This window comes from Heteronotia binoei, unplaced genomic scaffold (assembly GCF_032191835.1).
Source record: "Heteronotia binoei isolate CCM8104 ecotype False Entrance Well unplaced genomic scaffold, APGP_CSIRO_Hbin_v1 ptg000323l, whole genome shotgun sequence".
NCBI lineage: Eukaryota > Metazoa > Chordata > Lepidosauria > Squamata > Gekkonidae > Heteronotia > Heteronotia binoei.
Genome location: NW_026800017.1, coordinates 1,033,826 through 1,059,433, shown reverse-complemented (window position 1 = coordinate 1,059,433; position 25,608 = coordinate 1,033,826). Strand labels below are relative to the sequence as shown.

Here is a 25,608-nt window from a genome sequence, read left to right as displayed (position 1 = left end):
ACATATACAAACACCTGGTCTGCCAGAATAGCTGTTAACACATGGAATGAAATGCCATCTTGTTCTGTCTATGAACATCTCAGAGACATCTGAATCATCCATCACTGTTGAATCACAGGTCCAACTCAAGCCAAGGTACTTATGTTACTACACTGCAGCAGTATGTGTGTAATTAAAAGTGTCCCCTGGCAACTACTAGAAGATACAAAAATAAGGTTTCTCTTACCTCTTTCTTCCCGAAGTCACCCCCAGGATTCATTGTGGCTAATATGCGAAATTTATTTCCTGCAGTGAGTAGCTCTACTTCATCATTCTCACTACCTTTCTCTGCTAACACCAAAGTCTTTTCAGTTTCAAGAACACTAGAAAGGAATAAAAAGTCAGTATGTGTCCCCATGAAGCGTCTAAATACACATGCACCATTAAAAATGTATAGATACAAATTCAGAAGCTATATATTTCTGATGTTTAACCAGGAGCTGGGTAATTTCAAGAAGTCTGATCTAATTTGGATTTGTGATTAGTGCTCCAAGAAGTAATAAAAACTACCATGTTACAAGTGCATACCTATTAAGTCTTTCTAGCACAGAATCATCAGCTAGTGAAATTTCATCCATGAGGAAAAAGCTATCTCCTCTCATTGCTAGAACAAGGGCTCCATCATGCCACTCGAACAGCCGAGGATGGTCAGAGTCCTCCTATTTGAAAGGGAAGGGGGAATAAATCAGAAACAAACAAGACTGAGCACATCTCTGCCATGGATTTCTTGTTTTAAAGCATTGTTATGTATTAGATACCTTACTACAACTTACCTTGTCCTTTGACCACTGCCTAATTGGTCGTAGACCACCCAAGAAATCAGATGTCTCCATGTGCAAGTGACAATTTACAGAATACAACTTCTGATTGGCTAAGGCAGCAAACATCTGACAAATAGTTGTTTTTCCACACCTGTGTAGGCAGAATATCAGGGACTCAGTTTAAAAACCCAACGTCACAGCTTTAGAGAAAAGAACTAATTCAGAATTGCATTGTGAAATGGAAGTGCAAACTGCTGACTCTCCTGCAATGTGCTTTTTGTGACTATGATTCTCTGGAGAGGGTGGTGTCACCTGGATATCACTATAAATGAGATGTACAAATCCATTCCTCACACATTCCAGAGAAGTAACAGAGAAAGCAAATTCTACCACTAGCAGACATGTAAAGGGAAAGGGAAGCAGATAAGAGGGGGCAGATTCAACCCACAGATGATCAGTCACCATGCCACCACTAAAAGTTATTTTTCTTACAAGAGTTTATCATAATTTTGTCAGAAGATGAACAACTAATTAGTCGCAGGAGCAAAACCTGCACATGTAACACAGTACACACAATTTCTGAAGGCAACACAAAACAATAACATGAAGAACAGTTTACCCTGTGTCTCCAACGAGTAGTACAGGCTCACCAAACTCCAATGCTCGGCCTACCAACACTGCAAGCCGTGTCATCCTTCGAGTCCATACAACATGGCCAAACTGGTCATCCATTACAGACTTCCCTGTAAACTCTTTAAAGGGAAGGGAGAGGGGAAAAACAGTTACCCATACACAGAGGTCACAGTCAGCAATATTACCTTTGATCAAGCATTAAAATTTCTCATTTACCATCTTTTGTAAACTGAATCATTTGCTTCTTCATACTTTCTTCTGAGAAAATGTAGTCGGGATTAAGTTTCTTCTTAAAATGTTTTTCAATGACAGCTTGAATAACCATTTCCTCCTCCTGTTTCCGGACTCTCCCTGCCAGAAGCATAAATCCTAGATACAAAAAGACAAAATATACATACTCCAATATGCTTGCCCATATCATTTTAGAAGCCAAAGTTAATAATCTAAGACTTGGAATCATAGTTGTCCCTATACAGGAACAATACTAAGCTGAAAAGAGGAGTAAATTCTCACCATCATTGGCTAAGTGCTGAAGCCAGTCATAGTCCTCTTTTTGTTCTGCCAGCCGGTACCTCTCAGCCCACCGGAAGAGATCACGAAGAGTAATAAATCCATGCTTGCCTGAAAACACTGATGAACCTCTGCGACGAGACTAGGTTAATAAGGACATAAAGTAAGTCCCTGTGGCCATCCACTGTCCTCTGGATCTACCACTACTTTCAATCTTTATTCCCCTTGTAGTACTCCCTTGTCTTCATGACTCCCTATCAGGCCGAAGGATGGGCAAAAACCAGATAAATGCAGTTTGCGTTGTTTCGTGGCTCATGGCCAAACCATGAACAGAACCATGAACTTAACCAGTTCACAGTTCCGCAAACCCTGCTGAATGAGATTGTAATTCCTTTAAAAGGGGTTTGTGGAAAACCCAAAAAAACAGCTAAGTGGTGGGGGGCAGCATTCCCTGATGCTCAGCTGTTTTGGGCTGCCCATCATGCAGCTGTTTCCAGGCTGTTTTCTGCAGTCCCTTTAAAGTTTACAGGAACTACACAAGACAGCCCAAACAGTTTAAAGGACTGCACAAGACTGCCTGAAACAGCTGAGCAGCAGGGACCACCTTCCTGCTGTCCAGCTATTTTTGGGACTTTTGCAGGGAACAGATCTGGTTTAAAGGGACTCTAAGTATCTACCAACCATCATGAACTGCTTTAAAAATCATGGAAGTTCATGACAGGTCATCCTGAACCACAAACAAGTCAAAACTTTGTCAGCAAGAAAACTAGGTTAGAGTCATTTTTCCTGAAATTCCTGTTTTTGAAAAACCTGAATTTAATCGAAAAAGTATGGTTCGCCAAAATGTGGTGGTGGTCCTGACTGCAGCTGATGAAGGAAAATGCACTGCTGTATCTCATTGGCCCACCGTCCTATTCAGCATTTAAGGGTTTCAGAAATACATTATTTAAATTAAAGATATTACAGTCACCAAATTCTTCTTAATACAAAACTCCTGTTGTAATACTGTATTTTCATCCAAAAAAAATAATTACTAGATTCTTCTAGCTGCTGCCAAACTGCTACTCAATAGTGGAAGCCCTGCACTGCTCTTTATGTATAATCCAGACTTCAGTTTATCTAACCAGTGAGGCCTAAGTGGCCAAACTCTAACTTGTCCCTGTAACAATAAAGCCTCCAATAAACGTAGAGCCTTTAATCCCACTCAGAAATGGCCCTTCCCTCACCCAATGTCATATAGTAAAAAAATTAGCTGTTCAAGCACAGACTACCAAAGGGATAAACTATCCCCCAAGGAAAAAGAATTGGATCCAACAAACCTTAAAACAGAATGAGTTCAGACAATCTCTCCTCATTTTTTAGTAACTTTTTAATTTTATTAAAAGAATTTATGCATTTCAGATACAAAAGAGAAGAGACATAATCCAAAAACAAAAAGAAAATCTGCAAACAGTAAAATTTTATTACAAGCAGAACCACATGACCTAATTTATCAGGGAACATTATAACCCAATATAAGCACATCTTACAAAATTTCAATAATATAGATTAATCAAAAGAGAAGGAAAATTGCACCTCACAACATAGGCCACACTCTATATTATTTCTAGGCAAAAATTTATTTTCACTCATATAATCTATGACAGGATTCCGTACTCCCTCAAAAGACTTCTTATCTAAAGGGAGGACAGATGTAACAAAAATGGATTTTGAACTATTTTATCCATGAAACAGATTTTCCATATTTTCCCTTGCCACTTTTCTATTGGAACTCTAGAAGCTTTCCAGCATGATGCAATAACTAACGGGGCTGCTGCTACCAATTTAGAAATGAGCAACTTAGTTTGCTTTGATATACTGATACCTTTCCATATATCGAATAGACAAAATTGGATTGATTCTAGAGGCTTAAATGTAGTTATTGTATATATGGCTTCTAACACATGCATCCAAAATAACTTTATTTTGGGACATGTCCACCAAAGATGTATAAGAGAACCTATCTGTCCACAATGTTTCCAGCATAAAGGACTTACCCCCAAGTTGATTTTAGAAAGTTTTAAGGGGCACAGATACCAGTTTGCTATTAATGCATAATACTGCACTCAAATAGAGTGTATAGAAGATTTGTATGAAGGAGAATTGTAAATAATATTCCAATTGTCCTGACAGGGTTTCCGGGGTTTCTTTAGCCTACCTTTGTATATATGATGGAGGTTTAAAAAACTGAGAATTTAATATTAATTTATATATCTTTGAAAGAAGACCATTAGAAGTTTGTGGGGGCTTCGATAATAGATTTTCAGTGAGGTTTCTACAAAACTTAGACTGTTTGGAATACAATACCATAGCCTCTCTTAATTGTAAAAATTGGAACCATATTGATTTTTTTTTAATCTATTTCCTGATTTGTCAATAACTTCTCCTGGTGGATCCACGATTTATAAAAATCCATGCCTGAGTTCATCCATATATTGAAATCAAAAAGATTTTAACCTGGGGGAAACCAATGATTATTTAGGACACTTGCTATAGGGGAAGGGGCCAATTTCTTTCTTAATCTATCCCAGATCATAAAGGTGTTGACAAAATGCTGTTAGCTGCTAGTGATAAAGATCTTTTTTTGGGGGGAAGCCCATATAGCTCCTCTGAGAGGAATGGGAGCAGAATAAGCCCCTTCAATTTGAACCCACACTTCATTAGAAAGAGGATTGTATAATTGTATTAACTGTGCTAAAACAGAAGCCCAACAATAAAATTTCAAGTGTGGGACTTGAAGGCCTCCTTGTCTCCTTGATTTACAAAGCATCTGAAATGCTATCCTAGCTTTCTGCCCTTCCCAAATAAATTGATTTAAAAAGCTTTGCCACATATGTAAAGATTGATCTGGAATAGAAAAAGGTATAGTCCTAAAAAAACACAAGAATTTTGGTAAAACAAAGTTCTTAATTATAGAAAGCCTTTCTTGCCAAGACAAAACTCTTTTATTCCAATTGCCCATTTGTACTTGTAGTTCCCTGTATAGCTGACCAAGATTATAATCAATTATAGTGGAAAGGCTGAGAGGTATTTTAATTCCCAAATACCGCCAATGGTTTGTAACCCATGAAAAGCTAAAGCTAGCTTTTAATTCTGATTCCATAAGTGGAGAAAGATACCTGTAAAAATTTTATTATCTTGATTAATGAGAGCGATTAGCCTATATGAGGAAGGCTGAGATTCATCTTTTCCTTCCTTAGCAATAGGTACTATAGTAGCGTGGGACCATGAGGCAGGTATTTCTCCCGTAGACATAATATGATTACAATTTCTGGTGAAATATGGAACTAAGATCTCGTGGAACAATTTATAAAGCTGCCTGATAGCCATCATTTCCGGGAGCTGAGTTAGATTTTAAACTTTTATTAACTCCACCACTTCCTCCTCCGTTACAGGTTGATTCAAAAAAGCTCTGTCAGCTTCATCAAAACTAGGTATCAATTCTGATTGTTTAAAAAGCTGATCTAAAGCTAACCTATCAATAGAGCTATTAGCATACAGAGGAATAGAAGGAGGCAAACAAATTTGCCATATTAGGGTTTGTAGAATCTTTTGGGCTCAAGTGCCGTGTTCTACTGGAGAAAGTTTTCCTTCCAGACGTTTCGTTCTCAGCTGCGGAGAACATCCTCAGTGGCGTTGCAGCCGGAGCAGGCGCTCTGACCTTCTTGGCTGCTGTGCATTGAGTGGGGCCAGGGCTGCTGGAGAGCTGCTATTTATAGACTGGAGGCGGTGTGATGAAAGGGCAATTGGTTTGTGGATGTGCCCATTGTTTGGTGGGGCTTCCTGGAAGGGTAGTGATAAGGAAACTGGCTGTTGAATGTGACCATTGTTCTGTGTTAACTGCTGGGAGGGTTGGAAGGGGTGTGAAGATAAGGAAGATGGTTGTTGACTGTGCTGATTGTTCTGTGGAATTTGCTGGTTGTTCTGAGACTTTCTGCAATTTATGGTCTGTAGGGTGTTTTGCAGAGCTGGGTACCAAGATTGGTGGATGAAAATGCCTTCTTCCTTTCTGTTAAAATTGTGCTGGTGTTTGTAAATCTCAATAGCTTAACATGGCACTTGAGCCCGAAAGATTCTACAAACCCTAATGATGTTACCAGCCGTGAAAACCTGAAATCTTTGATAAATTTGCCGTATCTTTTGACTTCGTTAAGGTAGCCCCTTCTAAACTCAGAGAATCTACTATTCTGGATCTTTGAATATTTTGAGTTTTCCATTTCAATAGTCTTAGGGTCTTGTTGGATCTCTGCCAGTAACGTTGTTTCGTATAAATTTTTTTGAATCTGATTTCCAACATCTCTAAAATCTTCCGCTCAGCTTGTAATTGTTTGTATATTGTTTTAGAACATATTTTAGAATATCCAGATCCCAAATTCTTGATGTTTTGTAGTAATTTGTTTTTGGTGTTAAATTTTTGTTTGTTCAGAGCCCCGAATAAACAATCAATTTCCCTCTCAAAAAGGGTTTTCATGCGTCCCACAGTACTGAAGGTGAAACCTCTACTGTATCATTTGTTTCAAAAGAAAATTTTAGTTCTTTCGCTATCATGCGAAAGATACATTAAGTTGCAATGGACCCAGGAATGATCTGTAAGTAGCTTTGGCCCTATTTCTGCAGATATTAAAGCATCCTTTAAAACTGAGGAAGTCAAAATAAAGTCAATTCTTGAGCTAACCTTATGAGCATGGGAAAAAAAGTGTAATCCTGTGTAGATGGCTACAAAAATCGCCATGTATCAATTAGATCATGGGACTGTAGAATTTTAGATATCTCAGTACTTATTGACTTCCTTTTAGCCAGTTTTTTTGAAATCTGGGATTTATCTTTCATAACATCTAGGACCGAGTTCAAATCAGCCCCAATAATTGTTGCACCTTCCTTAAATTGTGTTCATTTTTGTAAGGCAGCCTCCAAGAAGGATTCTTGATTCTCTTTGGGAGCATAAATTGCACCCAAAGTTACTTTACAAGAGCCTATCCACCCTTTAACAAAAATATATCTACCTAAATCACCTTTTTCAGAAGCTTCAAATTTAAAACATAGTCTTGTGGAAATAAGGCTAGCCACTCCTCTAGATTTGGAAGAGCCTATAGACTGATACTGCAGTGGGAACAAAGTTGACCTTAAAAAAGGTTTTGCCTCAGAACTTTGGTGTGTTTCCTGTACAAAGATAATGTCTGATTTACCTCTCTTCAAATGAGCCAAAAAACTAGATCTTTTAATTGCTGTATTGATACTATTAATATTCACTGAAGTTACCCTGATTTGCTGGTCTTTACCAATGATTAAGGAGTCCGTAGAATGGCCCCTCCACCACCATTAAGAGTCTAAACCGATGCAAACTCATGTATCTAAAATCTTTATTTCTTTCCTCCACCACTGTTAAGAGTCTAAACCGATGCAAACTCATGTATCTAAAATCTTTATTTCTTCCTAACAGTCGATGGCTCAAAACAGGAGTCCCCCCTTATTAAAAATAAACAAAGAAAGAAGCAAAGTGAACTGTGTTTTCAAATAGAGCCAATAAAAAGACTTCCCGAAGACATCAACCACTCCCTCCCATTAGTATATCTAAGTCATTTGTTTACCATAATTCACCTTGATGGCAGAACCTCATTGCCACAGTCTATTAAGATTAGTATGTTTATACTTAAAGAGTTAAGAAACAAAGAACTTCAAGTCTAATTCTCCTTATCTGGAGGAGTAACTAGCATACGCTTCCTCTTCTTCTGATTCCCACCTGGCTCTGATTCCAGGCTTTTATTGCTTTGGACTGCACACAGTAGCCTTTCCCCTCTTGCAGCATCAAAAGCTGAAAAGAGATTCCCTTGGTGGTAGAATGCCAATCTTCCTGAAGAAAGTCAGGTGTATCTGATTTTATCCTCTCTCAGGGCACTAGCTGTCTCTTTAAGGTCTTTTCACTTTGGAGTGCCTCTGCTGGTATATCAGGAAAAACCATAAATTGAAGAAGCAGAGAGCCCTTTTCCCTTGCTAGTCTTAAAATGTTTTTCCTAATGTCCTTGTTCCCAAAAGTAGCAATTATGTCCCTTGACATTTTCCTTTTGGGATTGATAGTCTCATATCTTCCAACTCTAAAAGCAGAGAAGATAAAGGAGGGTGGTTTCTCTTTTAAGTGCAACAGTGAGGTAAGCCAATACATCAGAAAACCAGATAATTCTTCTGATAAACAAATATTTTCTGGTATCTTGCGGAATTTCAAATTTCCACTCTTCTGAGTCAATTCCAGGTGGATCACTTTATCTTGGTGCTGTTATAATGTATCTTGTAAGGAATTAATTTCAGTAGCATTCTGAAGAGCCAATTCTTTAGCTTCCTGAGCATTACTAGCTGCAAGGTCAAGCTTTGCTGTAATCTCTTGCAATTTATTAGAAATTGGAGTAAGCATCAAAGCCAACTTATCTGTTAAACACTCCAGAGCTGTATTTAGCATTTTTTCAGATACTACTTGGTCTTTTTTGTTTTCCTCATTAGCAGGAGTTACAACAGAGTTTATAAACATGAGAGTAGTGTCCTCCACTCTCCCCCAACATGATAAATCTTCCTGCACCGACAAGGCTTGTTTTGAAGAAAAATATGCACCGTATTTTTCGGACCATAAGACGTACCGGACCGTAAGACGCACCTTCGTCCTCCGCCATCTTCTGCTGCCCGCGCCTCCCAGCACAGCCATCGGGGATGTGGGCGCCATTGCAGCCTTTGGGCTGGAGCTAGGCATGCAGGCGCACGCAAAGCGCTGAGTTTGCGGTGGGGCGGAGGGAGCCAGGCACACAGGGAGCTAGCCACGTGTCCCGCCGGCAACTGCGAAGCGGGTTTGCAGTGGGGGCGTTTATGGTCCGGTGAGTCTGGGTCTGGGTTTGCGGTGGGGGTGAAGGGAGCGATCCCGGCACTTGTCTCCTGGGGCTGCAGGCCCCCTTCCCCCCATCTCCTTTTTTTTTTCCAGTCTCGCTCCATAAGACGCATGCACTCCCCCCCCCACTTTTTTTTGGGGGGGGGGGTGCGTCTTATGGTCCGAAAAATACGGTGCTTACTGTGTTTGCTGTTTTCCCTTCTTGTTGGCTTTTATTTTTCCTTGTTACAGGAGGTGTTCTTTGAACCTTCTGAATAATTATTCCACGGGATAAACCAAAATGTTAGAGGAAGAGAGCAGAGCTCCGCGACTAGCCTGCCATAATGAGCGGAACCAGCCCTAGAAAGCATGATTGAACTCCCAATCTCTCTCTTCTCTTTGTCAGGTATCTGATGAAGGGAGCTTTAACTCCTGAAAGTTCATGCCCCAACAATCTTGTTGGTCTTTAATGTGCTACTATGCCTGAATCTAGCTTCTCTCTTCCCTGAAAAGATGCTCTTGAGCACTGAAGAACCCCAAGAAGGCGGATGGGGGCATGGGGGTTGAAGCTTGTTTGTAAAATTCTTAAGGTGCACTCTTATCTCTCATACAACAAGGTGACCTTGCTTGGCCACTACGCAATCTCAACTAAACAAAATCAAAATATGCCTTCCAAAGAGATCAAAGGACATGAAGAATCCAAAGTTTTAATCAGGCTATTGTTTACAGATTCAAAATGTCAGCAAGAACTTCCCAGTCCACAGCACACTTGGAAGCCTACTTGCCAGCCTGTTCACATTAAGTTAAAAAAACCCCTCCAAACATAAAATGACAAGTACCTGCAACTCCAACATGACTCGGACAAGTTTAGAACAGTAAGAAGGTGGAAGCTGGCATCGTTTGTGCAGGATTGTTTCCAGCTCTGAACTTGGTAATTCATCAAAATGCAGCTCTACAAATCTATTCCTGAAGGCTCTGGACAACACCTAAAACATGAACAAACAAAAATAACAGATTCTGAAACACCACCCCCTTATAGCCATTCAGAACATGACAAAGCTGGTCTACTGTCCACATAGCAGAAGTTCTGTCACAGGTGGAAGGGCATGTTTTTTGTTAATTTCAAAGAGTTCTCCTTGAAATGTTTGCCCATCGAAAACTGATGTATTTAACTGTATTACAAATACACACAGCCATCTTCAGGACATAACAATTACATGCAATACACAGATACCTAAAACAAATAACTGAAAAATGGAGCTTGGGGGATCCAACCATTTGGAAAAACTAACGTTTTCTAGGCCAGATATTCTTTGGAAAAGTCAAGGTCACAGCTAGCGTTGTGAACAGGACCTAACTCAATGTTATTTTAAAGTTACTCATAAAACTCTGTGATCCTCTGAAATGGCCACTATTCTCTACTGCCAAGAATATTCTGCCCTGCAGAACCCACTACTTTTCTATACTCCAAATGCACATTCATACACAAAATCCAGATTTTTCTCAGAAGTTTTCAGTCTACTACAATAGGGATGTACAGTCTTTGTATTATTTATACATATTGTGTTATTCATACAAAAAGATATCATGTTTACAGTACCAAGTCATTCAGAGTGATTCAAAACCCTTCCAACCATGCTGTGACCCATGGTTAATTGTGACTGTTGTGCAGATTTATGAGGAGAGAGGAACCTATATGCCCCAAATAAATTTTTCAGAAAAACCACAAGGGGGAGTCAAAAGAGAGCCTACATCCAGAACAACAATGGTCTCAGAATCTTTCAACCAACCTTCCTGCCTCCATAGAGCCCTGGGGGATTTTGTGTGGCAAAGAGCATGAATCTTGGGTGGGCTTTGACAGTTTCTTGAGTCTCTGTTATAAACAACTCTCTGTTGTCATCTAGGAGTCTGTTCAGGGCTTCCAAAACATCAGAAGGTGCCAGGTTCAGTTCATCTAGGATTATCCAGTAGCCTTTTCTCATGGCATCAATTAGGACACCTTTAAAGCAATTACAAAAGGGACAAATATAGCAGCTACTAAGATTTTAAATATACCCTGTTTTGAAGCAGCTATGGAAAAACCTCTGAAAATAAAAGTGCTTTTTTGTTGCTTTGCACTAAAGTCTAATTGTGCACATTTGTTGCTTTGCACATTAGGTGACTTCTGCTATGTATTGAGAAGAACAAAAGACACTCCTTTTAAAATAAGAGTAGAAGTAGCAATCAGTATCTCATTGTACAGGTGAAGCCTAGGTTGTCTACATTAGAAGAAGAGGAAGCAGGAGGAGGAGGAAGAAGAAATTGGATTAATATCCCACCCTATACTCTGAATCTCAGAGCGGTAACAATCTCCTTTACCTTCCCCCCATTCCACAACAGATACCCTGTGAGGTAGGTGGGGCTGAGAGAGCTCACAAAGAAACTGCCCTTTCAAGGACAACTCCTGTGAGAGCTATGGCTGACCCAAGGCCACTCCAGCAGCTGCAAGTGGAAGAGTGGGGAATCAAACCTGTTTCTCCCAGATAAGAGTCTGCACACTTAACCACTACACCAAACTGGCTCTCATTTGATGTGACTGGGCCAATCCTGAAAATCTTTCCCATTTAAGGCTTCCCTAGAAATGGGAACCGGAAATTGTATATTTTGGATTTGTTCAGGTTAATGAAGATTTGGCACAGATCACAATGAAATTTCTTGTCAGACTGTTTGCAGGCTCATCTAGAAAAGTCTACTGAAACTCACAAAACTGATCCAACAGCAATATCTCCTTAAATTTGTATCAGAGAAGATTGCATGTTTCCCCTAAACATACAGGGGAGGGACGGTGGCTCAGTGGTAGAGCATCTGCTTGGGAAGCAGAAGGTCCCAGGTTCAATCCCTGGCATCTCCAAAAAAAAGGGTCCAGGCAAATAGGTGTGAAAAACCTCAGCTTGAGACCCTGGAGAGCCACTGCCAGTCTGAGAAGACAATACTGACTTTGATGGACCGAGGGTCTGATTCAGTATAAGGCAGCTTCATATGTTCATATGTACAGGAACATAGCAACAGTTTGATTTGGGCTGAGTATTCAAACAGAGCTGCTGAAAGAAAAACCGAAAGCCATAATTAATTTCACAAGTTTTTCAAGAATTCAGAGACATTAAGAGAGGTCAACTGACTGGTTGCTTGAATATTGACATTTAGTGCAGTCCCAAGGCTTCTACAGAAAGAGCATGAGTTTTGGGCACCTCTGTTAAGGAAGTCAACTATACGGACTAAATTTTTCTTTATCCTACCCTTCCTCCAGGAAGGTTAGTGCCATCTCCCCCACCCCATTTCCTCCACAGCCATCTTGTGAACTAATTAGACTGAGACAGAATATCACCCAGTGAGCTTTATGCTAGGACCACACTTGCTTTTATGAGAGGAGATTTATACCCTGCCCTTCACTAGTTTCAGAGCAACTTACATTCACTTTCCCTTGCTCTCCCCAAAACAAACACCCTGTGAGGTAGGTGGGGCTGAGAGAGTTGCGAGAACTGTGACTGACCCAACATCACCCAGCAAGCTTCATGTTGGGGAGTGGGGAATTAAATCTGGTTCTCCAGATTAGAGTCCGCCGCTCTTAACCACTACACCAAACAGGCTCTCAGTTTCTCTTAGCTTCTTTCCCACACAACTCCAAATCTTCAGTCCTAAATCTTGAAACAATATGTTCTCATAAAAGATTTATTCCAAACAGCACTGCATAGGGAAAGGATCCTCATTCCCCAGCCCTTGTTAACAGGGAAAGGTTTTGCACTACAGCTTTTTAAGCACTATATAACATAGTGCTAGATGATAAATCCTAGGCAAATCAAGAACAGATAAGAAATTAATGTAGTAAACACAACTCTACCTTCCTTAAATATCAGTCTGCCAGATGTATCTGATGTGTAACAGCCGATATACTCCTGAATGTCAGTGTGTTCATGATTGTTTATTCGAACACAATGGTTCCCGCTAGCAGCAGCCAAACAGCGGATTAAACTGGTTTTACCAACAGAAGTGTCTCCTTGGATCAGCACTGGATATGTCCTTTAAGAATTAACAGACAGGAAAGCAATTTGTGATGGCCGAACATTTTTAAATCCCTTCAACCCTTGCTTGGCTTCACAGCACATTGTCTAAGAGAGCTTCCACAAGCCGAGATTTACCCATGGCATGGCATGCATTTTCAAAGGTTTTGCCAAATACCAAAGTTCAAGGCAATGAACATCTGCAGTAATAATTTCCCTGCCAAGCTCTCTCCTGCATATGAAACAGTAACATCTAAATAGTGTATTTGCAGGTACAGTCATTATAGGTATGGATATTACACACCCCAGTGACAATATTGCTCTGCAGGAATCTCAAAACTGCTGCAATAACCTCAGTGATTGCAGTGCTTAAAACTCTTTGATTCCAGCTGCATTGAGGCCTACACATACATTCCCAGATATGGTTAGAGACCAGAATCAGCATGAACTTGCTAGTAAGATAATCCGCAGCTGGGCCATTTTAAGTAAAGGGAGTATCATCTTATCCTAGACATCCAATTAACACATTCCAAGCAACTGAGTTATAGTTTTCACCTCTGGGAATGAGAGGCCTATCTACAGTAAAATTTTGTTTCTTCCCTTGGTCTATCACCCCATACATCACGTGCTTAGCAACACTGAAGACACTGACATCACCTCTCAGGTTTCTGATTGGCTAAACAGGCCTGTAGCCAATTTGAAACCCTTACCGTAGTCAGTTAGTGTTTGCCATTCAGTGGTACATTTGCTCAGCTTGAAGTGGCTGCCTCACCAAGCAGTTACTTTGCTCCTGGCGTCCATCTTGAATCACTGTTTGTGTAGGTTAAAGCCCTCTGTGTCTCAGAAGACAAGAGCCACTTTGCTGCTGAACCTGTCAGCCTTTGGATTTACATCTGGTAACTTGGAACCTTGTTTCATAGTACTAGCTAAGCTGGATAAGCACAGAGTTTGTTATTTTATTTGTTCACAGCCTGTCTTTTATCTATTTTTTGCACCTTAATAAAAATAATTATATTTTTATCTTGTGTATTTTTGCTTTCACTGACCTCAAAGCCTTTTCCCAGAAGCCTTGACTACTGACCACCCTACCAAGTAATCTTTGCATTTTGAAACTTAGTCTGCAGTCCTACTCTGTAGGGCTGATATTTCTTGATAACTCCCCAAAAAGCTAGATTTGTTCTTTCACCCCGAAGGGATAGACAAAAAGGACTGGTGGCACCTACCAAGACTAGAGTGAGAGCAGCCCCTCTGTTATTTTGTAACTTTGTTTACTACCACACCTTAACAAAAGTTCTTATCCTAGGTTTTGGACTTTTGACACTACTGCAGCCCACTGACCTCACCCCAAAAGCTGTTCCTTGCAGACAGGTGACACCTCCCCTGCAGAACAGTGGGAGAGCCAAAGTGGAAATCTGCAGTGGGAAGTAGAGTCTGCAATTATTTTTATATATATCACTATCAAGTTCCAGCTACTCCTCAACTTGAATAATATTATTTCCTGAGAACAGAAAAGATGTTACTGATGTCCAACATACCCAGCTGACACAACTCTGACGATATCTCTGAGATTAAGTTTAACTGATGGTGTAAGCACATAAGTTTCATCCACAGTAGGTTCCTTATCACCAACCGGAATCCAGTATCCCTCAATCTTTATCATTCCGCCTCCTTTAGGTTCTGGTAAGGGCTACAGAGATATTACAGAAACAAATTTTGTTTAGGGACAATTAGTGCTTCCTCACTTAAAGGCAATGCTATTTGCATCTGAAATGTATTAAGCAACAGTATGTCACAAAACACATCTCCTTGTTTGTTGCTTCACAGCAAAATAGGCTGTTTACCTGCAACCAGTGTGGTGATCTGTGCAGTCACACTGCTGGGAATCCATCAAGCATGTACAGATTCAAAAAGAAGAAGGTTTTAGAGTAAGCTCTAAAGTGTTGGATCCAACCACTAGAAGCAATGAGTAGTAACATGCATGCTCAGGGAGAGCAGAGCCACTCTTCCAACTCAATTCTCCTTTCCAAATGCATCAGGTAAAAAAGCAGAACTTTTTTTTTGTAGCAGGAACTCCTTTGCATATTAGGCCACACACCTCCCTGATGCAGCCAATCCTCCTGGAGCTTACATTAGGCCCTATACTAAGAGCCCTGTAAGATCTTGGAGGATTGGCTGAATCAGGGAGATGTGTAGTCTAATATACAAAGGAGGTCCTGCTACAAAAAAAGCCCTGGAAGTATCTGCTGCCTGGAAGTTTGGAGGTTCATTTGACTGCACAGTTCATCACTCAAAGAACATCAAGTTACATTCTGATGTGTGGTCTCTGCCAGGGATGGGCACAGTCCAGAAAAATGTCGGCCCATGGAGGTTGGAGATCCATGCAGTTTATGGACCCCAAAACCATGAACCTCCATGTCTAATGGACCAGATTGTGATCTGTTTGGTCTGTGATTCCACACGGCTTACAAAGCTATTTAAAGGGAATGCATTCCCTTTAAATGGCTTTTGCAAGCCCCACCAACACGGACCTTATGAAACTCCTGGGAGGTCCATGTTGGAAGCTGGCACGGACTAAGCTCATGGACCAGGTCTGTGCCCATCCCTAGTCTCTGTACATCACACTGATCAGACTAGCAATCTGACTTACCTGGAAGTGGGAATAGATGAGTCTTACTGGAAGAAGACATTTAGTATGGCTCAACTAAAAGCTGCAGCCTTTTAGGCTTTAATGCTCAGAGCACAATAAGGTACAAAGTTCAAGGGCTGTAATGAGGTCACTACCTTGCAGACATTTGGAATGGGTATGCCCTAGCAAAAGCCACAGAGGGCAGAATGGTCCATAGGGTGGTCTGGCAACAGCCAGTAGTAAAGCTTATGTACTGAACAGAGATTCTGAGCCTCTTCTTTCCACTGTGGCCTTATGAAAGATGGATGTTCTGTTGAGATGGAAGATTGAAGCCCTGTACATGGTCTGGACATGTTGGCTCCTCCTCCTAGTGAAGGACTTTTTAAAAGAACACCAGCAGAACTACCTCTTGCAAGCTGCTCTATAGCAGCAGCGGAAAGGACCATCTAAGACTCGCCTATAGAGAACATAAATCTGAATGTAAGATCATAGCATCGAAATGTTAATTTTCTATGTTTTTAAATTGTTTTATGGTTTTTATATCCTATTATATGTTTATTCCCATGCATACGCATGAGCATGTAAGCTGCCCTGAGCCTGCTGCGGCGGGAAGGGCAGGATATAAATGGAACTAAATAAAAATAAATAAACTATAAATAGGGTGAGGTGAAAAGAACTGAGCACTTTTGGATAGAAGACTAGATCAGGACACAGGGTCAGCCTGTCCAGGTGAAAATGAAGATACAGAGGGGGTTAGTCCAGAGAGTATGAAGTTGTAGTTGGTCTTTTAAAAAGGCATGTTCTTGAAGAATGAGGTTGCCCTTCTAAGGTATAACAATAGCACTAGGGTGGAGGATATGCTCAACAAATTCAAAGTTGATCCCAACAGGAGTTGTATTCCCTATAAAGCAGGTGGTGCTCATCTAGGGGAAGTCCAAGAATGAGGGGATCTCAATCAGTACCAAAGTGAAATAGCGATGACTCTGGTAATGTAGGGAGTGCAGCACCTGCCTCTGAGATTGTAAGCAACTATAACAAGATTGATCAAGGGAAGAGTCATAATAAAAAACAGACTCTGGAGTCTTCCATGGAGAAGTGCTGGCACATTCGACAACACTGACAGAAGACTAATGTATTGTACTTCAGGGACTGTATCACAGCCTCAAGGGCTGTTGGGAGTTTCAGATAGATTAGAATTTTTCAAAAATGGACACAGTCCAGAAGTGTGCAGACTTAGTTTTAGTGACCAGAGGATTCTGGAACAAAGGTGGAGGAGTGGACACAAAATTTGGTATGGATACAAAATCGGAGGAGAAGAGATTGGATTTATAGCCTGCCCTTCACTCGGAGTCTCAGAGCTACTTACAGTCTCCTTTCCCTTCCTCTCCCCACAATGGACACCCTGTGAGGTAGGTGAGGCTTAGAGAGCTCTTTCAAGAACTGCTCTTGAGAAAGCAACTCTTTCAAGAACTGTGTCTGACCCAAGGTCACTCAGCAAGTGCCTGTGGAGGAGTGGGAAATCAAACTCGGTTCTCTCAGATTAGTCCATGCACTTAACCACTACACTAAACTGGATCTTTGTCCTTAACCCTTCTCTTTGAGATGAAGGCTTGAAAGAGGAAAGATTAGACAGAGGGATGCTTACAGCTGACAGTATCCTTCCTTGATTAAAAAGAAACAACCGTTTTCCAAAGAGCCAAGGGTAACTTGCCACTTGTTTCTTAGGACACAGTGAATGCAAGGGGATGTGCAATGGTGTTGAGAGGGAGAGCTTGAAAAGGAGAAGTCAAAGACAGGAGAGTTTGTTCCGACATGCTTATGCTGTGAATTTCAAACAATGTGAACAGGAGTCAACCTGATGCTCTTTTCTTAAACGTAGTAAACACTCAAAGTGACTTTGAGTAGTGGGCAATTTGACCTGACAGGAGATGCAGCACTTAACAGTAGGCTTGAGATGGCATAAAATGGAGCAAAAAAAAAAAAATTAGGAGGAGAAGAGGGGAAACAAACAAGAAAAATCTCCTGGTCTTCCAAGTCCTGCAGGAAATAAAGGGTTTTGGACAAAAAAATGGGGAGAGAGGGTCTTGAAATATTTTTTTCTCTTTTGAAGAAAGGAAGAAAACTGGCCTAGCTAATATGGTGACAGGAGTTCCTCACAATGCTTCTGCTGTGGTGGTCACAAAAGAACTGAATAGGAAGCAATGTTCCCTCTAAGCTATGGAGTCTTTTGAGCAAAAATTCTACTTTGTGAGGTACTGGCATTAAAGTTGTGAGCTACCACATGAATTAGTCTGCTCTGGGGCCATTTTTTCTGAGCTAAGACAAAAATGTGTACGCCAGAGGCAAAAAAAACTGTGAGCTAGCTCACACTAACTCAGCTTAAAGGGAAACTGGTAGGAAGTGCAACTCCACTTTCTGAACATGGTGCTACTAGTGGCTGGAGCCAGCACTGAAAGATCCTTTTAAAGTTAGGTCTAGAAGATTCTCCAGTTTAAGTACCTGCACAACTGACTGCAATTTGTGTGATGCAGAGACCATGAAGAACACTACTGTTAATACAGCAAAGCATATAGGCTAAGTATTTGCACATAAGTACTCTTGGCAATAAAATAATGTCAAATCAGGATATTGGAAGAACCATTCATATTCTTCACACCTAATTTGCAATGTACAATTAAAAACAGGTAATTGGAAAGTACACCCTAACAGCCCCAAATACAACTGACATAATAATTAGATAAATCTAAAATCAGCACTTCATATTAAGCATTTTATGATCAAAGGAAAAAAAAACACTAGATGAGAAGGCATTAACAGTAGTTGAGTACATTGCTTCTGTAAAAATGTTAGGGGAAAAAATCACAAGAAATCTTCGTGTTACCTGTTGCTTTTAGGATGGATCAAATCATTCAAGTATGATGCATGTCTATGAACACAATTAAAAGTTACCTCTAAGAATGTTTAAATTATAGGTTAACATCTATTCTATTAATATTTTTTATAAACCCTACCTTTTAAGAGCAAGTTACTTACCTGCTTGAGAATGCTTTTTATGTTTCCAGAAAGGATGTAATGGTGTATTAGCTTTTGAACTACTGGGTAAGAAATTCTATCAAGTTGTGTGAGGAAACCCAAGCAAAAACCCTGTTGAGAAGGAAACGGCAGATATTTATTTTGAAAGGTTCAATGGGGACATTTCAGGTTTTAACACCAAAGAACCCTGCAGACACTTATCCTTACTGGACTTTTAAATTTAAAAAAAAAATAGTTTAGGAACACAGAATAATGATAGTCACCTCATAAAGTGAACGCTGTATACTGTTGCATGGATTGGATGAGGCAAATCTTAAAGCTCTGCACAGAGTACGAAGGCTGTAGTGAGGCCTGTGGCCTATCCCATCTACCAGCTTTGTTTCACATTCTTTTCTCACAGACAAGTAGAAGCTACAGAGAAAGAGTCAACAAATGAAATACTGTACTCTTAAAGTATGTAATATCAAACTTTGTTTCAAAGAGGATGTTTCATCAATGCCTTCTCATTGATTAGGAAGCAGGGGATTTGATAAGCAGCTTTAACTTCACACCTTTGTTCAGTGTTCCAGTTAATCTTGCACTGTCATTTCTAAATGCCACCACAGTCATTATTCTCTGCTATGTAATAATGCTCACATGCCCAAAGAGATATGATAGGCAAAAGTACCAGACTATTCAAAAGGCCATGTTCATCATTTTTATCCCACCACAGCTGCAGTTAACTATTTAACAGGATAAACAAATTAAAAGCTGAAACAACACACAGTCCCTGAGGATAACTGGTCAATAGACAAGTTGCACCTTTAAGATTAACTTAAGTTTTATTAAGAATGTAAGCTTTTGTATGCTCTAAACAGACTTCATCAGACAAAATTGGAATGGCAAGCTGCAGTTCTTAATATAAATGGACAGTGAGTTGATATGCAGAATCATGGGAATGTTTTTAGCAGATTAAAAGCATCACAAATTAGGGTCTGTGTTTGTTAATGTTGTTAACTGGGCTAAAAAAAATATGGGCTGTTTATCTCATTACATATACTAACCCACCTTCCACTATATTTTAATGTACCCTGTTTTTCTAATGGATAACTAATATGTATTTCTCTTTTAGAACAGTGTATCAGAATATTGGGGGGGGGGGGTTGTACTGACATACTCCAATAAGGGATATTGGCTGTTTATCTTATTACATATACTAACCCATCCTCCACTGTATTTTAATGTATTCCTTTTTTTCTAATGGCAAACTATAATGATGTTGTAACCCCTTGAGTAACTATGCCCTCTCTTTAAACCCAAAACTAACAAAGCCAGAATGTTACCCAGATTTATGACACTTGACATCAATCTGCTTTTTATCACCCTCCAATGCTTTTAATCTGCTAAAAACATTCCCATGATTCTGCATACAAACTCACTGCCCACATATTAAGAACTGCAGCTTGCCATTCCAATTTTGTCTGATGAAGTCTGCTTAGAGCATACAAAAGCTTACATTCTGAATAAAACTTAAGTTGGTCTTAATGGTGCTACTTGTCTACTGCTTTGTTCTATTGCTTCAGACCAACACGGCTGCCCACTTGGATCTGGTCACCTGACAGAATCAGTTTTCAAGGGACAATCTATACCAGTCTGAACAAAAATAAAGAGAATGGTCCTTGGTTAATGGAGTGCTCTCTTATCGAGATGACCAAAACTTATGAGTTCAAAGGTAAAAAAAAGTTAGGCCAGCATGTATAAACTTTAGTGTATAGCTTAAAAATGCTAACATATAGTTGTGACATCTGGAACATGGAGACAAGTTTCAAGGTAAACTCTTTAGAGGTCTCTCAACAAGGACAAAGAAAAAATTACCTTATAAATCATACTTATGTGATAATATAGATAATTCTCACATACAATTCTACTAAGTTGAAACATATATCAGATATTAATATATCCAAAACTGCTGTGTGGTCAAGTTTGGTGCATTACACAGGTCTGTATACAGAACTTTTAAAATATGACTTTTAATATGTGCATACAACTTACCTTATGATCCCTTGCACTACTTTTTTGCTCACTTTCAAACCTTTCAGATAATCCATGATAAGAATCTGCAGGTCTTCTTCATTTTGTAGTTCTTGCACATAAAGTTCAGTAAACCTAAGCAGATGACATTGTGCTGTTTAATTGTTCATAAGTTCTTAAGTCTGACATTTCCTTATGTCCAGCAGATTTAGCATTAATACTATATGTTGTAATATTTATTTATTTACTTTAGATTTATATCCCACCCATTCCAAAATGGACTCAGGACGGCTAACAGTCATAATAAAACCAACATCTCAATTTCAGGTATAAAATAATAAAACATAAACAATTTACAATTTAAAACAAAATATTGGTGCTAAACAGAATCTTAAAGTATAGGCGGATCAGATTGTATTAGATTGTAATAGTCAATAGCTAAATTAAAAACATGTACTGATTTTGCAATGAATCAAACAAAAACATTATGCAATATGTATCCCAATATTTTCTGAAATTGCAAATTAATAGTCTGCTGAGGAATATTTGCTGTATCCGTGAAGCCTTACAAAGTAAAATATTACAGGCACTGCAGAGCACTGCAGTAAAGCAGGGCTGTGCAACTATTTAGATTTAAGTGCTTGGTATTGGACATCCCATTTGTTCATCAGTTCTTAAGTCTGACATTTCCTTATGTCCAGCAGATTTAGCATTAATACTATATGCTGCAACATTTATTTATTTACTTTCAATTTATATCCCGCCCATTCCAAAATGGACTCACGGCGGCTTACTTGGAAATGCCTAATTCATTTCACTAGGCCTCTATACTTCAACATGTTAGGAACCAAGAACTCTATTCAGCAACACATGAGAAATCTCCCTCACCCAAACCTGGAAAAGGAAAGAGAACCCCTCTCAAGTTGTGCTGAGATTCACAGTAGGCAGCCCAGCCCAGCAGAATAGGAGAACCCTCTTCCTTCTCCTGGAGCAGGCAGAAACAACATGGAAGATCTACTAACTTCTACCTGCTCCTTTATGTTATGACAGATCATCTCTCCCTTGATTTCTGTGAAATATATAGAGAACCTGAGGGTGCAGTAGGAGAGAGACCACAAATTATGGCTATCAGCCCAGTCGAAATTTGTGAACTTCTGCATTTCAGTCTTATTTCTAAGACATAGCATGAGGAGCCACTGATTTATTCCATTCAGCCCTATATGATCAATGAGAAGCACATTTGAATGCCTTTCCTTTACAATAACTAGGGGTGTACACACAAAAATAATGGGTTTTTTTCAGGGGGAAGGGGTATTCAGGTATACTGAACCTGAAAAATATCTTTATTATTCAGACTTGTCGATGTTTTTCAGCATGCAGATCTTGCTGAGATTGTCCTGCCTAGCAGTATAAAGCAACAGGAAAAGCTGGCCTCAGCTTCTCCATGCAGCGAGGAGGCCTCTTGCTGCCACACACAGACGTGGCTGGGTGTTTTCTCCTGTCTGCAGGGCAGGAGAAGGTGGCTCCAGGATATGTGCACAGTGGGGAGGTGTCAGCTCTCATCATCCCAGCTGGTCCTGACCTTGGTATAACCCAAATAAAAGCCAAAAACCCCTCAGCTTTTATTCAGGCTCAGTGTATCAGTAGCTGAATCAGATCCTTTGATTTATTTGGGTTGATTTATGCTGAACACACACTCCTAACAATAACCATACAATCCACAATACTTCAGGTACTATGTATATACAGAAGTGAAATTTCATTACCAAGTCTGCTTATAAAGCAAAATGCAATGTTGTGCTGCTAGAATTGTTTTGGGCTCTGCAGTAACATCAACACCTTACATTTGTCACCAATGTCAGCACATGGTTTGTAACAGGAAGACTTGTTGGAAATGCAGTGGGAAATCAAAGTGCAAGTTGAGAATTTAATGCTTAATGAAAATTTGGAAGGCTACCACCAGCCACTTAATTCTCAGCTCTTGCTTGGCTAATTGAAATGTATGACCTAGGAAGTATCAAATGACCATAAAATCCACTCATATATCCAAGGAGCCTTTTATCCAGCTGTTTTTCAACTAACATGTAATGCTGACTTATCAGAAAGTAACCAAGAGAGCAAAGCTGATTGCTCTCCCTTTATCTCTCCCAGGAGAGCACTGAATAACTTTATGCTCTATTCCCAGTTTGATGACTTATGCATATTTGAAGAAAAGTGTAGCCTCCATTCTGCCACTTCATCCTGACAGTGGCAACAGTAATTATTTTACCACATGCCAATCTACCAGCATGGGCCAACTACAGTGTTATGGACATATCTATCAAAGACACTTGTCTTTATGGACAAGTGTTATGGACATATCTATCATGCAAACCAGGCGTAATAAAAAAAAGTGCTGCGACCAACTACCTCCAGCAAAAACACTACACAATACTTCTGAACCAGCTAGATACACTGGCTATTCTGTTTTACCTATTCCGTATTCCTGGAGGTAGATTTCTTTTTCCAATATCAGTAGCTGGATTCATACAGGCAAATAAACGAAAATTTGGATGACGTGCCAATGGCTCTAGAAAAAAATGAACAATTTCATTTCTGTTCATTCTCAAACAAGAGAAGCAAATCAATGTGTTTATATCTAAGCCCCAAAAAATCTTGTACACATAGCAACACTGACATTAGCTAATTATTTCCCTGCTATGGGCCTGCTGTGAGCTATGTAATTCTACTTTTGCTTCTGGGATGAACATTCACCAAATTCATATAACAACTTTTCAGACGACAGTGTGAAGAGTATTCTTCATCAGTGGAGGAATGTATCCTTAATACTGGTTTATGCCTCCTTCTCACTCCATAGGCAAAGTATTAGCAATATCGCCCAATCCACTGATTAGAAGAAATCTTCATGGTAAATCCAATGCTTTGTTCTACCACTTTCAAATATGATAAACATATTTGGTAGGACAAGATGAAAGGGAGTGACTAACAGCAAGCCATCAAGAGTTGGGACTCTTAATCTAGGTCTCCCTATTCCAAGGTTAATACTATCCACTGTAACAAGGACTGTAATATATGTTGAAATTAAACTGGCCAAAATAGAACTACAGAAAACACAAGCTTGTACAAAGTGGATAATTGAAAAAATATCAGAGATGTGGCTCTGAAACAATGGCTATCAGTTTGGGAGTTAGAGAATCCTATTACAAAGTTTCAAGACAAAATTTACAATGTGCAGAAAAATGATGCATGAAATGCAAGGAAGCATGCATCTCTACCTAAAACAGGTCAAGCATGACTGCTAAATGAAATATAACTCTTTGCATACCAGTAGTACAATACTGTAGGTGAGAAAAGTTTTTGTTTTTAAAACCACTTTAACCATGTTATAAAACTAAATGTTTGAACTTGCACCACCAGCAACAGCAAACACAAAAATCCCAGATGATTCTGATCCTTAAATCCATGATAACACACTTTATATATAGATTGCATTTAAAAACTAAATCATCATGAAGTCTTATGGATGTTATGGTCATTTTAAGGACTGATTTCCACACAAAAATACTTATTCAGAGCTTCATTACTGAAAACCTTTCTAGTCGTACCTGAGGACCAAAATTCAACAGACTGGTCACCAGTTTTCTTTTTTCAGATAGAACAAAACCAAGGACCAACGAAAAATTTCAATGGTATAGGCTTTTGTGAACAAATCTCACTTCATCAGAGCTTTGACTCACAAAAGCTTATACCCTGGATATTTCTGTAAGTCTTTAAGGTGCTACTGGATTTGAATTTTGTTCTATTACTACAGATTAACACAGCTACCCATGTGAAACTATCTTTTAGAAGAGGCACTTCAAAAACATCCTACTATGCTGCAAGAGAAAAGCTTTTTTAGAGAACAAAAATACCTGTGTCTCCTCTATCCAGCAATACCAATGAACCAGAGAGCCCTTCAAGTAAACCACTCAGGCATTCTAAAGTCTCTGCTGCAGCCAAGTTAATCTCATCAAGTAAAATCCATTCTCCTTTCTTCACAGCTTGTGCCAGAATGCCCTGAAACAAATCAAGGTTTCTTTTTCTGAGGCCACCATCAAAATGGAACAAGTTTATAAAACTGTACCTATGTTGAACAGCAGAAGGATCAGAAAACATTTCACTGATAATCCTGAATCCATCTCTGATACTCATCTTCCCCACTCCCTAACTGAATACCATCCACATACTAAAGTGCTTTCACCTTAAAATTACACATTAATTTTAGAGGATTTTTAATCTTACCCAATTGATTTTAATATCAAAACACCTAGTCACATGAGCATTTCATGTTGCCAAAGGATCCTTCCTCCTGGCTTCCCACACTATATTCTGCCTCACCTCTTCCCTGGACCATGAAGAAACAGACTAAGGGTGTTGCTACACAGGGCAAGTTAAGACAGCCTGGGATGGAGAGAAGTGAGGGCAGATGAAAATACTGAAACCATGTCATGGCAACACAGGAACACTGCTGTCCACAAAAAATAAGGAAGGCAACTGAGAGAAAAAAATCAGTCTTGGGAAGTATCTGGGAATACTGTATCAAACTGGTGGGAGTGGGATCGATCAACTATAGATGTCACTGAATATGCAAAAGAAGCTAGTCTCTTGTCAGAAGATCTTGTCAAAAACTAGTGGTAAGTTTTCCCCAAAGGCGCACCAAGGCTGCTGGTCTTGGAGACTGAAGAGTTAACCCTTTGTTTCCCTACTTTTCTACGTGAAATTAGTTTCTATATTTTCCCGACAGAACAGGAACTTTTAAAACTCAAAAGTTTTAAAATTTATTTAAAGACACACAAAATCAGTTCCGTCAGTCCTCCCCATTCCCAAATCTAGATAATCTGTACTACAACTATGCACTATTAGTGTGGACAAAGTGCAGTTACATTGTTATCTAATGGAGTTTTCCCACTAAAAAAGGCAAAATGAAGCAATGTCCGCTAAGAAGAAGAGACTGGATTTATACCCTGCCCTTCACTCGGAGTCTCAGAGCGGCTTACAACCTCCTTTCCCTTCCTCTCCCCACAACAGACACCC

General features: G+C 39.6%; 1 protein-coding gene across 1 annotated transcript in view; it reads right to left on the bottom strand.

Annotated features, from left to right (window-relative positions):
- Positions 1-25,608, bottom strand: part of LOC132590594 (midasin-like) — a 161,435-nt gene that overhangs the window by 110,469 nt on the left and 25,358 nt on the right. Inside the window, exons 18-32 of the mRNA XM_060263538.1 lie at positions 24,447-24,591; positions 23,008-23,104; positions 20,557-20,670; positions 18,789-18,936; positions 18,526-18,636; positions 14,402-14,553; positions 12,707-12,885; positions 10,620-10,828; positions 9,669-9,815; positions 1,947-2,085; positions 1,650-1,802; positions 1,420-1,552; positions 813-951; positions 568-698; positions 227-362 (exon numbers count right to left, since the gene is read on the bottom strand). Of these exons, the coding sequence (XP_060119521.1) occupies positions 227-362; positions 568-698; positions 813-951; positions 1,420-1,552; positions 1,650-1,802; positions 1,947-2,085; positions 9,669-9,815; positions 10,620-10,828; positions 12,707-12,885; positions 14,402-14,553; positions 18,526-18,636; positions 18,789-18,936; positions 20,557-20,670; positions 23,008-23,104; positions 24,447-24,591 (2,133 nt within the window). The remainder of the gene's footprint in view (positions 1-226; positions 363-567; positions 699-812; positions 952-1,419; positions 1,553-1,649; positions 1,803-1,946; positions 2,086-9,668; positions 9,816-10,619; positions 10,829-12,706; positions 12,886-14,401; positions 14,554-18,525; positions 18,637-18,788; positions 18,937-20,556; positions 20,671-23,007; positions 23,105-24,446; positions 24,592-25,608) is intronic.